Source organism: Patagioenas fasciata, chromosome 3, assembly GCF_037038585.1.
Source record: "Patagioenas fasciata isolate bPatFas1 chromosome 3, bPatFas1.hap1, whole genome shotgun sequence".
Classification (NCBI taxonomy): Eukaryota; Metazoa; Chordata; class Aves; order Columbiformes; family Columbidae; genus Patagioenas; species Patagioenas fasciata.
In genome coordinates this window covers 7,131,692-7,147,241 of record NC_092522.1, presented here as the reverse complement: position 1 = coordinate 7,147,241, position 15,550 = coordinate 7,131,692, and the positions used below count along the sequence as shown (strand labels likewise).

Sequence of the window (15,550 nt, the reverse complement as noted above, 5' to 3'; positions counted from 1 at the left end):
TACACATACTTTTGTTGACAATTGTAAAACTGTAAGCGTGGAAACTACCCAAGCAAAAACAAAAGTAATACTATCTTAGGGGGAGTTGTTTGCATTAGTTAATTTTTCTTTTTTTTTTAATTTGCTTTCATTAATTAAATCTTGTCAGCCAGCTATTCCCCTATTTTTTTGAATAATGTAGAAACTTAGTTGATCTGCCTAGGGGAATATAACTGAAGTTACATTAAAGGAAACTGCACCAGACAACATCTTCCAAGACACACTGTCTCCATCTGCATCCTTCTGTAGAGATAACGACAAGACCTCATCTCAAGATGCCACTTTGTTTAATTGTCTCTGAAGAATGATGAGCCAAAATTAGGTTGCTGAGACCACCAAAGGGAGGGGAAAAGAGAAATTTAATAATACTAATACTACTACTAATAATACTACTAAATCTTTCAGTCAAGCAGTTTGCAGAACTACTGAAATTGGGTTGCCTTGATGTTTTCATGGGCTCAGGAGGTGAAAGCAACTTTTTGTTAGTTGTTCAACCCATCTTTTGAAGCATGAGAAACGTTCCTACCTTGCTCTATTACACCTGCTACATAATACAACGCTGCCTCACGTAGCTACTGTCAGATGAACATAGTACCCAAATGGATGCCATGGGGTGCCACACTTAGCTGCAGAGACCTGCACATGACACAAAGTTGTGATCGTGTTGCTACACCCCAAAATAAAGCTCTAGTGTTGTTAAAAGTTTATGAAGGCACACCTGCACTACGCTGCCCTGTGCAACAGAGAACGGCAGCGAAACCCTTTGTTCTGTCCTCCCAGGCAGCGGCTGCCCAGCAGAACATGGACCTCTCCAAACCAGCACCAGTACCCACCACCACTTTAGGTGCTCAGGACAGCCTTGCCTGGCACATGGATACCCCTCTGGAGGCCACTGGATCTCCTGAGGGTCCCACGCCACGTCTTCCAGCCCACACAGTGGTCCTGTCCTCCCTTGGGTACCTAAGACCACCCCTTAAGGAAGCTGCTGCCTTCACTGCCCTTCTCTGGTCTTTCCTGACCAGGAGGAGACACCTGCTTACCACGGCATCAGAGTGAGGAGCTCCATGGGGACTGGTAAACAGCACAATCCCTGAAGCTTTGCTTTCTCAACATGGACCTTCCCTTCCTCAAATTCCTATGACCCCTCCCCATCCTTGGAAACTCAATAGCGCCCGCAGCTTTCTATCAGCAGGATAAAAGTCCCCCTCGTCACACCCCCGGTCCCCATGCAGGGAGCATCTCCTCAGCTCGGCGAGACCAGCCCAACCCCTGCGTGCCACCAAGGCACATGTAGGGGAATCAGTGCACAGGAAAGGTAATTTCACTTCAACTATCTCAACAGTGGAAAATATCATCATGATTTGGATGAAGCGCTATACAAAATGAAGCACAGCTGCAGGTTGCTCATGTTGTGTTGTGCCCAACTTGACAAACCAGGTGTTTACTCCTGAAAATTTTTGTCACAAGGAATATAGCAAGTGGGATCCTGCCCCTCTCCACTGAAAACAGAGTTCCACTGATTTCAGCTGTGCCAGGATTTTGCTCATCCTGTTTTGCTGGAAACACAAAGATTTTTTTGTTGGCAGTGAGATGATGCATAACTGGCTCGCTGAAACACAGGGACCTAAATCTCATGTACTTCAGGCAACATAAGGAAAAGTCTCTCTTCAGTAGTGCTTCTAATGAAAAGGAATCAGGAATGTGCTGATTTATTTTCCAACTATGTGCTTTTAATTTCCATCAGTTATTTGAATGGAACATATATTGTAATCTCACTTTCCTGGTTGTTCTACTGGGGTGCGTAATAAATGTTGTGAGATATTGTGCAAGAGCAAGAACAATACTTTGAACTAAATGTGCTGTTAAATTAAAGTCTGGTCTTGAGCAGTGAAAAAGTTCTGAGGCTTTTCATGTCAGTGACATAAGGTAAAGCACACGTGAAGCATTTTTTATTTTTCAGCATTTTGAGAAACATAGCATAGTATTGAAATAAAGCAAATATTTCAAACATTGCAAATGTTTGAAGACAACCCACCACAAAAAACCAAACATAACCCTCTCCCCACCGTCCTCAAAAATGGGGGGGGGGAGTCCATTATTTAAAGATCGCACAATTCTTTTGTGATACCATTATGGGAGATCAGGTGGCAATCTCTCAGACCTTGCCAAATTATCCCAGAAAGAAACATTGTGAACTGCTCAAAGAGCTTAACATGCATTTTTAAATGAATCCTAGTGTATAATTTCCTAAAGGATGGGATCCAATTCTATTTTGTGCTCTGAAGAATTCTATTAAACCTCTAGAGCACATTGTGAAATGTGAAAATGCAGTTTGCTAAAGAGATAGCCTAGGTGGTCTGCAGTAAATTAACCCAGTAATGCTGACTGTGGCCATTCCTGTGAGTTTGCTCCAAAGGATTTCTACGCTTACAGTATAACACCATTTACCAGCTTCAAAACTAGATTTGCCCTCTGGCTGCAAGTCAGCAGACCTTGGTGTAAAACATGGTCAGAAATTAGTTTGGCTAAGAGTTCCATTTCAAGATCAGAACAGCGCTGCGTGTTACGTACAGCTAAGCCCAAACCATTACTTACAATACTGTTGTTTTCCCTAGTGGACTTTAGGTAGTCAAGTTTTAGGTTGCCAGACCATGATGGCTGCTGCCCTGCCAGGTTGGTGTTCCATGTTCAGTAAATTACAATAGATCTCTCTCCCTGTGTTGCTTTGTAACAATTAACCTCGGGAAGGAGCTAACTCCATTTGCATGGTAATGAGACATTCATCTGAGTGACATCGGAGTTAAGCATGCTAATAAGTTTTTATGCAAACACCTGAGGGGTCAAACACAACAATGGACTTGGACAAGAAAACCTTTTATTAAATGCAAATCACTTTTCTTGTAAATACTATGGCAGAGAACTTTGTAGGACTCTAACACAGCTTGCAAGAATGGAGTCGGTTAGGTTATATTTTCAGGCCCTCAGGCTAAGGAATATGTGGCTACTGATTTATTTACTTTAAATTAATATCAGTATGGATAAAATCTTCATTACAGCATCAAAGGAGAGAAGTACTACAGCAAGGTAGAGAGGAGAAAACAACAATATCGCCTTATCTTTCACAAATTTGTCACCGTTTCCTGGGATGCAGGAAGGCAGATAAGGCATTGCTGCTGCAGAGCACAACAAAAGCTTACAAAATTGTCAGGTTTCCATCCTACCTTCCGCCTTACCATCCTACCTTACCTTTTGCCAAGTGTATTTTTAAAGTAGGCCAACTTCCTAGCAAGCAGGCTATCACTTTGATCTCGGCCTTGCACTAAAACTTATTGAATTCAATCAATCAATTCACATCCTACACTCAAAGAGTTTGAGAACTTCCTTAGGACAACCAGTACCAGGCATTACCTAGGGGACAACTGGCTGCCAAACATCTTTGGGACTAAAGGAGCAGAACTGGACAGGATGTCTCAAAGCCAAGTCGGATTGCACGAGAAGGGATGGAGGGAAGGAGCTGACTTTGTTTCATTGAACTCTGTCACAGCCAAAGTGCAGGAGGCCTCTCGTAGGACACGCCAACTCCTTTCGACAGCACGGCGGGTCTGGTGAGCAATAACAGGAACCAAACAAGGAAAACAAAGGAAAATGGCAAACCTCATGGCAAATCATTAAAAGCTCTGCTCCCAGTCTAGAACACGTGAATTTAAATATCCAGTAAGTGTCCTGGGAGTCGCTCTGTCTTTATGACAGAATTTTATAGAAATGACTATGCTATACAGCGATCTGCAGTAAGAGTGGATTATATTGTCGAGACACACAAAGTCTCTTTCATTTCCGTTGCTGTACGATGAGCTACTTTTGGAAAAGTTCGGGTGATGTATAATATTACTACTCACAGCCCAAAATTTAATCCAAAGGAGTATGTGTGCACAATATAAAATGGATCAGATAGACACCTGGCACAGAACTACATTAATTCATTTAAACCAGACGAGCTGTGCTCATCTTGCTATATGCACTAAGCAGCCGCAATCCAACCACTGCATGCTTCTCAAAGACCCCTTTCACTGCATAAATTACTGCTCCCATCATTAGAATTAAGTATTTTTATTTTGCTTCTGACCTATTTATGACATATAAAACATGCTAGTGTGCCACAGTCTAAAATTCAAGCCAGCAGATTGCAGAAAAACCTTATGAAGAAGGAAAGCTTTGTAGAGGAAAATACAAAGCTAGGGATAACTAGATCTACTACTACTCTACTGCCTTCAAAAATTAACAAAAGCTCTTGGGGATTAGCTCTGAATTGTCGTTCTTGCTAATATGCAATAATTGCATCAAATGCATCACACGTGCATCTTCAGTGCATCAAACAGCACGACACCTCAGCTTGGTGAGTTTGGGATTCAGGCTGTTAGGAAACATTTAATGTAACAACTATTAGCTATACTAGTCCACATTCAAAAAACAGCTGTGATGTAAGCTCAGTAGGATTATTTTTTACAATTGTTTTGTAGCCAGGGCAGCCTGGTCTCTTTTCACTGTCCAAACATTGTAAACCACAGCTACTTATTTAAAAATAATCCAGATTCAGTTGGAGTTTGTCAGGATCAAGACAGGAGGTTTAGAGCTGGGAGGTCAAAAATTAGAAGGGAATACATTATAGAGAGTGAGAAAGGAGGAATCAGGCACAATTCAGTGTTTATAGTTTACATTAGTCTGTATGAACCATAAAGACAGCGACATTTTGCAAACTCAGGCCAAAATATAGAAAAACTATTAAAATACAAATAATAGTCAAGAATATGTGTGATAAACACTGTCACTTCATTCACCTTCTGCTGTGCACCTCAAGTCTTCTTCCAAAACAGACTCGGAGCTTTGCAAGGACAAGGGCAGGAACTCACCTGAAGTCTATGGAGGGAACCGGGAATACATGGGAGCAACGCGATAATTAAAAGCAAGAAAGAGGCAAAGGTGACACGCAGGGTGTGTGAGAAATTCCAGGGCAGAAGCAGAAAAAGGACATAAAGGCAAGACTCAAAGTGTATATTCAAAGTAAAAGCTGTCTTCTAGCTGAGAAGCAAAATACTTCAGAAAATAGTTTTCATTGAGAAAACTTCTACACTTTCGATGGGGAGTCTACCAAATGAAGTCAGGACTCTTGTAATACTACTAAGAGAAAAGTAACGAGCAGGTGTATGTCCAGTACATACTCAGCTTTTGAGGAAGAACAGCTTAACTTCTGGAGCTAAACATTGTTTTAGTCCATGTTTAAATGATGCAGTAAAAGTGCAACTAAGATAAATTATAAGATGTCAAAGCAGCGCAAACACAGAGGTTCTAACCTTCCGCTCAAAGGTTAGAATTACGTATTAACAGACCAGACTCCCTAAAATATAAGCCCGGAGCTTGGCTGACGACTCTTAGGCACCCGTACTGCTAATGAAGATTGTCCATCCAAAACCCATGCTCTGCTGCTTGGATCCCTAATTCACGGGAAGTTACCAAGAGCTCAGCACCACAAAGAACTAGTGTCCAAACACATACATGCTCCTTAGTCCACCTTTCAGAAATCAGGTTTGAAAATCTCAATTTACCATTCAAATCTCAACATAGTGTTTCCTTCCAATTCAAAGTTGGTAAAAAACAAAACAAAGCACATAAAACCCTCATGTACCACATCCTCTTGACAAAAAAGGCCCCCTGAATATACTACTAATTATGTCCCTGTATCCAGTACTTGTCCACTAGATAGTCTGTTAAATATTTTCAGATAAAAACACTGAACAACTCTAGCTGTCTGAAATGCTGGCTGTCATCATGAGGAAACAGGCTTATCTCCAGTTTAAGACCATCATGATTATTTTATTTGTTTTGTCACTTCTCTGTTGCATTTCATCAACTCAACACTAGGAACTATCAGCCTGCTAAGAACTCAGCCCAGAGAAAGACAAACGCTGGAAAGGGGAGATATGGAGATCATTCTGTTGAAAGCATTTTTTTCGTCTTGTACAAATAATCACCATCGTGTTGTCACTGGAAGACAACCAGTCCTGTTAAAAATTCACAGTTGTGTCACATATTTAGTGAGCATTACAGGGAAAACCCGTACTCGACTATAAGCAAACATACAAAAAAAAAGAAAGAAAAAAGAAAATACTACCATACTGTTCTCTACAGTAAAGCGACCCCTGGACACCACTGACCTTTGGTGGATCTTTCCACTGACAACTGCAATATACATTTCCTTTCCAAGGATCTCCTCCTTATTACACAAAAACTCTGACGCTCAGAAAGAGCTTAGGAAGAGAATAGTCTTCTGCTTTGCCAGGAAAGATTACAATGCACAGGAAACGCACAGTATGGTTTCAAACAAAGGTATTTCCCTTCAACTCCAGCGTCGCTTTTAAATATAACAATCTTTCCCCGGCTATATTGTCCCGACCTGATTTCCTTTGTCTTAGACTAAATAATAAATAGTAAAAGACTTCAAGGCTCAAGCCTATGTTTACTCTTTTCAGCATTTTGGAATCAAAGACCATTTGGGAAATTCATATTTTATTCCATACCTCATTGTAATTCTTGCTTAACCATTCCTTAGCAGTGTTAAGGGCAATGATAGCAGCAGGCTCATTTGGAAAACCTGAAGACAGAAGGAATGAGAGATAAGTAAAAGGCACACATTTTTATACACATATAACAAAAATCTGGATTTTAAAAAATATTTTTGGACTATTCTGGGATTACGTTTGGCCAACTCACTTCTTCACAGATTTATATAAAGGTTTTAGGTGTCATCAATTACTTTTTTTCCCCCGAGGTACACAAATTGTAAATAGGGTCTGCCATGTTTTACTGGGGTTTTTTTGTTCTGTTTTAAACTTTAGGAAAACTCCACAGCTCAAGAAAAGTAGAAACAATAGAGAGCTATACATGTGTCATACTAGGCAGGCAACAATATAACACAATATATCACAGTAACAAATACTAGGCTTACATTTCTTGGCATGCAAGAAAAAAATCAGACATTTTTCAAGCCCTAAGGGCTTTCCTAAGGCTTGCTTTCTTTAATCCATCTGTCAGCAAAACTATACAACACCATGACCCTAATGCCACAGGCCGTCTAAGGATAGAAATGTTTGAGTTAGAAATCTCTTAATTTATGACCTAAAATATAATTAGCAACTTTGGAAGTTAAGGAATTCATGAAGCATAAGCGTACAAATTTAAGGTCTGATACTGCATGATATACTAACAACAGTGACTCCCCCCAGCACTAAACAGTATCAAAAATCTTTCCAGGGATACAGGCTTTTTGCTTTGATGGTCTCTATCTATCAAATCTAAAGATGCTTTCATTACTTAGGCAGCCTTAATTTAATTTTCCTTTAAATTCCTAACTTGAGGGCAGCAAATCATTTTTGTGAGGATTTAAAAATAAGAACCCATAAGCTGTATGAATAGCGCTCAGTAGGTTAGATTAATAGAACAGTCTTTGAAGAGGTGGAGCTGCAGGCACAGTGTACGATCAAGCAACGGAGCTAGACAGAAACAGTCATGAAATTCGGCATACAGCTGTGTACATATAGCATTTTTTACATCATGCATCACCCCTCGCACCATAAACTGAACCGCAGACACTGCAAATGTTAGTGGATGTGTCCAGCTTTTTGACCTGGCACGTTAACCTGCAAGCTTGTACCTTCTTTAACCCTTTGTCAGAAATTAAGCTCTGCTAGATTAGAGAAAAACACAAAAAGGAACAAAGTCCCTCCACCCTGAGTCACATCCCTAAAACATCACTCCCTGGAACTGGACTCTGCAAAGGTTTTGTCCAGCAGCACGTGTCCTGTTTCAAAGTGATAGATGACAACTATCTAGCAAGAGTAGCACGTAAAATAGCCAATGTCTGAGTAATACTGACATTTAGCATGTGCTTCCTCTCCATATATTTCTCCATAAAGAATGTTTTTAAATCTTCTTTTTTTCCAGGTCTGAGATGGAAAAATCAGCAAAAAGCCTACAAGTGTTACTGGGGATACTTCCACTGCCACTGGGTAAATACATTCTTATGACATTTAATAATGCTGCTGATCTTATCAAAGCATATGTCTTATGACACAAACTAATGAACGCTAACGAAGCTCAAAGTAGGGACTTTCAACAGCCGCATTTTCATCATAGAAAATAACATATCTTTAAGGGGACCGTCTGCTTAAATTAGTAATATCCCATCTAGCAAACCAAGACTTTGTAACATAGAAATTCTGTATCCTGAGTGTGGTAGATCGGCCTGGACGTAAAATGAAGCCCATGCAGAGGGAGAAAAGCGTATTTCAGACAACTGATACACCATTGTTTATGTACTGAATGGTTTATTTTCAGAACAATTCTCCCTCCAGCAAGATTCACTTTTCAGGCTTGTTTTTCACTTCCTTGCAGCAGGGTGTTTACTCAAAACTGTGATAAAGCACTGGCAATTTTATAGAATCTTTCCATAAATTCGGCATTATTTAGAAAACTGCTGCCATACTAATCAATCTTAAATAGAAGCTTATCTAGAAAACTCGTGTGCAGTTACTCATAAGTAACCACAATGTAAAGGAAATAGCTCAGCAACCAAAATAAAAAGCTTTGAATTCTGTGTATTATTTCAGAAAGTGTCTTGGAAAAAAATTTAATTAGTATTTTACACACATTTCTGGTAATTTTCATGAAATATTACCTTATTAGCTTACACAGAAGCAGGACGGAATTTAGCCTCCTGTTCTGTACCCTGCACCAGTACAAAGGGCCCTGTGTCTTCAATTCTTGAACAGAAAAACATGTTGTTTTATAGGACTGGGTTGAAGGGAGATAAAGCCAGATGGGATATTTTAAACACATTTTTGCGTGGTTTTTATCTCTAAGCCACGTTTTGTCGGCCATACCATTTCTGGTCAGCTCCCATATACGCACCCATCCCCCTTCCACACTTTCTTTTTGGCGACAAAGCAATCTCAGCGAGCACGTGGGAATCAAATTACTTGAGAGAAACGAGCTCGAGGAGGCTCACAGTTAACCGGCTGCTGGAGCAGCAGCTCAGGCAATTCTGGCTAAAGGCTCAATTTCACAAAAGATAAAACGGGTAAAGTAATAAGAGTGACACTGGCCCACGTTACTGCAGTGAGTGCTCCTCCAGAATACTGAAAAGGACAAGGGCACAGAAAGGCAAAGAAGCATTAGCCGTACGGTAGAGGCAAGCGGTGCCTCTGAAGGACTTCACTGGGTTTATTGGGCTGGAGAAAAGAGGGGGGTTGGCAGGCTGTACGTCATGGATGGGTGAAGTGTCTAACTACCCACACAGGCCTCTAACTCGGGCTGGGCTTCCTTCACCCTTCAGTGGCAAAGCTGACATTTTGGCACAGCAAACCTCGCTACACCAGAGAAACGGCGAGTTCCTGAAGAGCTCCCCTGCAGCCTGTGCATTCTGCAGTGCCCGCTGACCACGGCTCACCATCCATCACCACGATCTACACCCCGCTCTTCAAGTACAGCAAACTCTAGAAGCAAGCAGCCACCGTCTCTCATGCCCCACTCACTTCAGGAGCCTTCCTTTACAGTACGGTTTTATTGATTACAGCACAGTGGGCGCAAGCCTGATAAGTCAATAGGAAGGAGGGTGTGCAGAAAGTCCTGCACAGTTTAAAAACCATGAAGGATGAAAGAGAGGTCCCATGTGCACGCATGGCTTGGCTGAGCTTTGCTCTGTTCATTCAACACTGACAACTCTGCAAAGTATGTCAGTATCGACCATCTCCACGTGTCTGTCCCAGCTGTGTTGCAGCTGTGTCTCCAGAAACACTTGTTACTCCAAAGGTTTCACATCTTTGCCCAGTTGCTTCACAGCTAAAATGTCAATCTAGACAGGACGGCTGCCTTTGCATACACCTTGGAATAGCGACTGCCAGCTTTAACGCTGACTTGGGTACCAGCATCAATCAAGCTACAGCTTAACTTAGAAGCTTCTTGTTACTAACAGATGTATCTACTACTGCATTCACTAAGATGAATATTACTTCATACTCCCCACTACAAAAAACTCACTTTACTACCACCACATAAAATACACCTCATTTGAACTCGGCTGCTTTTGGTGTGTCCTTGCACAGATATTACCCACCATGACGGTCTATGAAAGGACTTTACCATCTTATTCCTGGGAGTTACAACTCTGACCTGAGAAATGGCTGCTGAAACCAGCTGTGTGCTGTGTAAGTTCTCACAGTCATCATGGTCATCATTTTCCAGAGGAAGCATGATAAGGTCTGGCAGGATTATTTTAAAATATTTGATATCTAAAGAAATGTGTTGTTTTGGAGGTGGAGAGTGCAGAGGAGACTTGAGAAAGAATAGCAACTACAGAGATGTATGTTGAAGTTGCCCTTATATGTTGTATTTATTCCCTGGAAAGCAACTGGTGAGAACATAAGGGCCCCTGATTCATCACCATACAGAAAATCTGCGATCAATTCCCCATTGTTAGAAACTCCAGTGTAAATGCTCAGCCTTTGGTGCTTGGGGGATTTAGCAGAGAAACATCCACACTATTGTGTCTGTTACTGTGTGCCTAATTTGACTGTGTGGTATCTGAAAAGGATATATAGAAGTTTTTCGATGAATAACAGTGCAACAAAGATTTTGTGAGACAAAAATAATAGGAATCTATTTAAAGGACTCCCAAACTGTACGGAGATGCTGGTAGCTTTAACCGTCTCTTTTACTGTACTCAATCCAAAGCTGCACCTTATTAAAATGTCAACCTTACAATCAGGTAATGCCACGTCTCCAAGAAAAGCCCATTAACAAAACCTAAGTACTAAATAATCAACCTTTAATATGACATAGCTGAAGATGATGATAACAGATTGTATTGGTTAAGCTGTAATACTAAAAAGCAGATGTCAATCCAGAAAATCACTCCGTAGCTGCAGGGTAAGTGTTATAATTTGTCAGTTTAACTGAGATGCCTAATGTTTTCCGTAAATCAACTCATCCTGGTAAAAAAAGAAAAAAAAAGTCTGCATTTTTTTTGTTGTTAGCACAGCCTAAATGCTAGGCAGGTTTTTATTCATTTAAAATATGCTCTCTTCTCAATGGTTTCTGAAAGACTCATCACAATCTTAATATTCTTATTTGCCAGCTTTAATGGTTTCATTTTGAAGCAAATCATGAAAATAACCAAATGCACATCAACACAAATACTCATTATGTGTTTCTCATACTTTCTCAGAAAAATATCCACGCTGGCATGATTGTGCATATATCAAGATGCAACAGTTTACAGACTGTTCCCATGTTCTAAAAATCAAACCCAAGCCCCATTGTTTAATCAACATGACTGTCAAAATGTAATATTTTGCATTTATTTAGTTCTTCTAATTGTCAATGACGTTTAATAATATTTAAAGAAAGCTCTTCAAACAGTAGCTCAACAGTCACATTTTAAGCCGTGGAAGGGTACCAAAGGCCCTTTCTGCAGTCAGTGTGACAGGGTATTTCCATCATGCATCAAGTTTGCTATGTGGGAATCATGAGCACCAGATGGTGTGGAAAATAAAGACGTTTCTCAGGTTTGTTTAAAAAAAAAGAAAAAAGCACTAAGCCTTTATTCCATATATGTTCTGCAACCCAATATTATTACTGGTGCTACACAATGCTTTCTGAATCGCATCAGACATGTGAATAACCGCACTTCATCATGGTCACGTAGGTCAAGACTAGCTATTGACAGCAGACTAATCGTAACACTTCAGTCTCATCACTTTATGACAATAAAAGAAAACCAATGAGATGCACAGCCCTGCATGCCTTAGGTGGGGTTACTCGATACATTCACTTGTCCTTCAGTTGTGAAACTGTAATCTTGCAACCGATCCCATATAATCATCTTGTCAGAGAAATATTTTAGTAGTCAAAATGAATTCACTCGTGCTAGGTTGATTCCCACTGTCATGGTAAAGCTGGTCTGTTCAGTAGCACAGAGGGTAGTATCCTACCAATGAGCTTAGGCTGCTGCTGGTTTTGAGCTTTTTTTGTCTCCCCTGCCTTTTTTAAAATAACTATGGTCCCATGGTAACTGGGTAAACAAGTTGAGTTGCTAGCTTGATGATTTTTGTGGACACTCGCAACTTGGAAAGAAAGTGCCCTCCTTTGGATCGGCTGCACTGAACAGTCATGAATCTTCTGCTAAATAACCTACCTTGCCTTATTGAACTCAGTCAGCCAGAGAAAGCCTTATTTGCTGTCCGCTCGAGGAGTAACTCTCAGAAAGACAGTGAAATTAAGTACTGTGAAAAGCCAGTAACCTTTCTGTTACCCCAGTCATGCCAAGTAACAAAGCTTTACATATTTACTAGATCCCTTATAGACTATGCTAATTAATTACTGTACATATAAAACATCAAAAGAAAACAAGAAATTTTCAAAATGCAGAAACAAAACCATCGTTCTGAAGGAATGATTATGTGTCTCTGAATTCCTCTCAAGCAAGGAACGTGCCTTTTCATTTTCCTTGAGTGAAGAAATTGACCTGCAACAGGAAAATACATAGAGTTCCCAAACAATGATTGCCAATTGCGTTCAATCACTGAGATGATAAAGAGGCAGCTGGTAGAAGATGGTCAATAAAGAAACCCAAAATGAGCATCTAGCAACTAAGGAAAGAAACACAACGTCTCTCTGCTATGATGCAGTGACACAAAGCAGGGACAGTATTGAAATGATGGAGAGCCCGTCTTCATTCACAGAAATGAAGGTTCCAGTATAAGTTGGGGAATGACCTGTTAGAGAGCAGTGTATAGGAAAGGGACTTGGGGGTCCTGGTGGACAGCAGGATGAGCATGAACCAGCACTGTGCCCTTGTGGCCAGGAAGGCCAATGGCATCCTGGGGTGGATTAGAAGGGGGGTGGTCAGTAGATCAGAGAGGTTCTCCTTCCCCTCTACTCTGCCCTGGTGAGATCACATCTGGCATATTGTGTCCAGTTGTGGCCCCTCAGTTCCAGAAGGACAGGGAACTGCTGGAGAGAGTCCAGTGCAGGGCAACAATGATGAAAGGAGTGGAGCATCTCTCATGTGAGGAAAGGCTGAGGGAGCTGGGGCTCTGGAGCTTGGAGAAGAGGAGACTGAGGGGTGACCTCATTACTGTTTACACATATATAAAGGGTGAGTGTCACGAGGATGGAGCCAGGCTCTTCTTGGTGACAACCAATGACAGGACAAGAGGTAACGGGTTCAAACTGGAACACAAGAGGTTCCACTTAAATTTGAGAAGAAACTTCTTCTCAGTGAGGGTGACAGACACTGGACCAGGCTGCTCAGGGAGGTTGTGGAGTCTCCTACTCTGGAGACATTCAAACCCGCCTGGACACCTTCCTGTGTAACCTCATCTGGGTGTTCCTGCTCTGGCAGGGCAACTGGACTGGACAATCTTTCGAGGCCCCTTCCAATCCCTGACATTCTGTGATTCTGTGAAACGCAATGGGGTAAGAGAAGTCAGTTACAAGGAGGTGGCTAAGATACAAGAAAATCCACATCAATGCTGTTTCCCTGGAACACATGGTATCATGCCATGCTTCACTTCACAATCTACTACACTGAAATCATCAAGAAAATGCCTGCCACGTAATTGTCTTAAAAATGTCAGCTGAATATAGGCACATAATACAATTATTTAGGTCATGTGGTAAGAGGCTTGTGCTAACAAAGTGTTCGGATTCCATTAAAGAAAAACTAGATTTTGAGTTTACCAAGCTGTTTGATTTGTTAGAATTGAGATAAAAGGGGAGGGGGGAAAAAAAATTTAAAGAAATGAAAGAAAAAATTAAAAAGGGGGGAATAAAAGAAAAGAGGAAAAAGAAAAAAAAAAACCAAACACAAGAAAAAAGTTCAACAGAAAATGCGTTTATACTTGGGCTGCTGAAGAGGAATAGAGCTTCCCTATGAGTACCTTACTGCAAGAGGTATTATACCGGGATTCTGCCTATCTGCAAGAATTTCCTTTTTCTGCAGCAGTCAGTAGATTTGTATTGGAAGTCAAGACTTTGGTTTCATTCTTTTTCCAGCATTTATAGGGAGTATGCTTGCAGGGGGACCACATCATGGATAAATGGGTTCTCTAACAGTCTTGTAAAAAAATATAGCAAGCAATGCTCAGAGACTCTCTGGGAAGCAAACTGCTTCAGAGTTGTGCTCTTTATTGTGCTACATGATGGAGATTTTTCGCGTGTCATGGTATTTCTAATGCCCACATGGAACACTGAGGCTCCAAGCTGAGCATAATAGGGGAAACAGCAGAAAGAGACCACCGCAAGACTGAAAGGGAAAAGATCTCACTACTCTGGCAATTAAGATTCTCATATGGTAAGTGAACATATACACAATGCAAATGAAAGATACACAGGTAGTTTTGCAATTATAAAATCTACCTATGAAAGTGTGTATGCAATGTTTGCACAAATTGCACAGCTGTTTAGACACATGTATGCAGCTGTTTGTGAGCTCAAGTACATCATTCTTCTTAAAACACGCTACACACCATATCCAGAACTGCTATTCTGTTGTACAGAGAAACGTTAATTGAAAGAGGTTTCAAAGCTCCTTAATGCAGAGTATTTCCTCTTCAACTTATCCCTGTATAGCAAGCAAGTTGTTTCTTCAGGGTGGCAACATAATACAGCAAAAGTAATTTGAAACAAAGTGTAAAGCACTAGTCAACTGTGAAATCTCCCATCATACACTGAATTGAACAGCAATGGGATATTGGCTTCATTGCAGTTACAATTCCAACAAGGTTAAACATTTATGCTACCCACTGATTTAAATAAAAACGCCTTGTTGTTCTCCACTGAAGCAATGTGTAGAGAATCAATCCTACTTTCCTGAAGTGCCATGCTAATGCTGCCAGAGAGAAAAAACAACCAACCCCCCTACCCCACCCATACTCTCTGAATTCCACCTAAAATTGGTAGTTTTTCTAAAAAAAAGTATTCCTTTGCAGCGAAGCTTACACTTTACCGACGCTATCCCAGGCCCTCCTTGATGCGCAGTGTTGCTAAGCACTGAGGGAAACCTGAACATCCAGAGATGTATTGTTCGATAACAGGAATAAAGTAATGATCCTGGATCTCGCAGAGCCCAGTTCCCTTTGGAAATGAATCTTGCAATTGATTGCAAACTCTAATTGAAGGCTTGCCTGAACCTGAGACATTCTCGACATGCCTCTCCTTGCTGGAGTCCCTGATGTCTCCTAATGCATCTGCCACTACAGCCTGGGCAGGGGGAGAAGTCGTTAGGAGAGGTTCTTTCTTCTCCTTGCTGACAGGATCTTTGTGCAGACAGTGGGAGCCAGGAAAGAGCCCTGAAGTGCAGCAGGTTTTGGGGGGTGAGAAGAAGTAGAGGGAGGGAGCACAAGACCTCTTGCTGCAAGATTGGGTACAGGGTTTTGGGGAGAAGGGCTGAATCTGGTAG

At 41.1% G+C, this 15,550-nt stretch overlaps 1 protein-coding gene across 3 annotated transcripts in view; it reads right to left on the bottom strand.

Annotated features, from left to right (window-relative positions):
• Window positions 1–15,550, bottom strand: part of MACROD2 (mono-ADP ribosylhydrolase 2) — an 854,364-nt gene that overhangs the window by 251,889 nt on the left and 586,925 nt on the right. For all 3 annotated transcript variants that reach the window (XM_071805688.1, XM_065835172.2, XM_065835173.2), the window contains exon 8: window positions 6,612–6,685. In XM_071805688.1, the coding sequence (XP_071661789.1) occupies window positions 6,612–6,685 (74 nt within the window). The remainder of the gene's footprint in view (window positions 1–6,611; window positions 6,686–15,550) is intronic.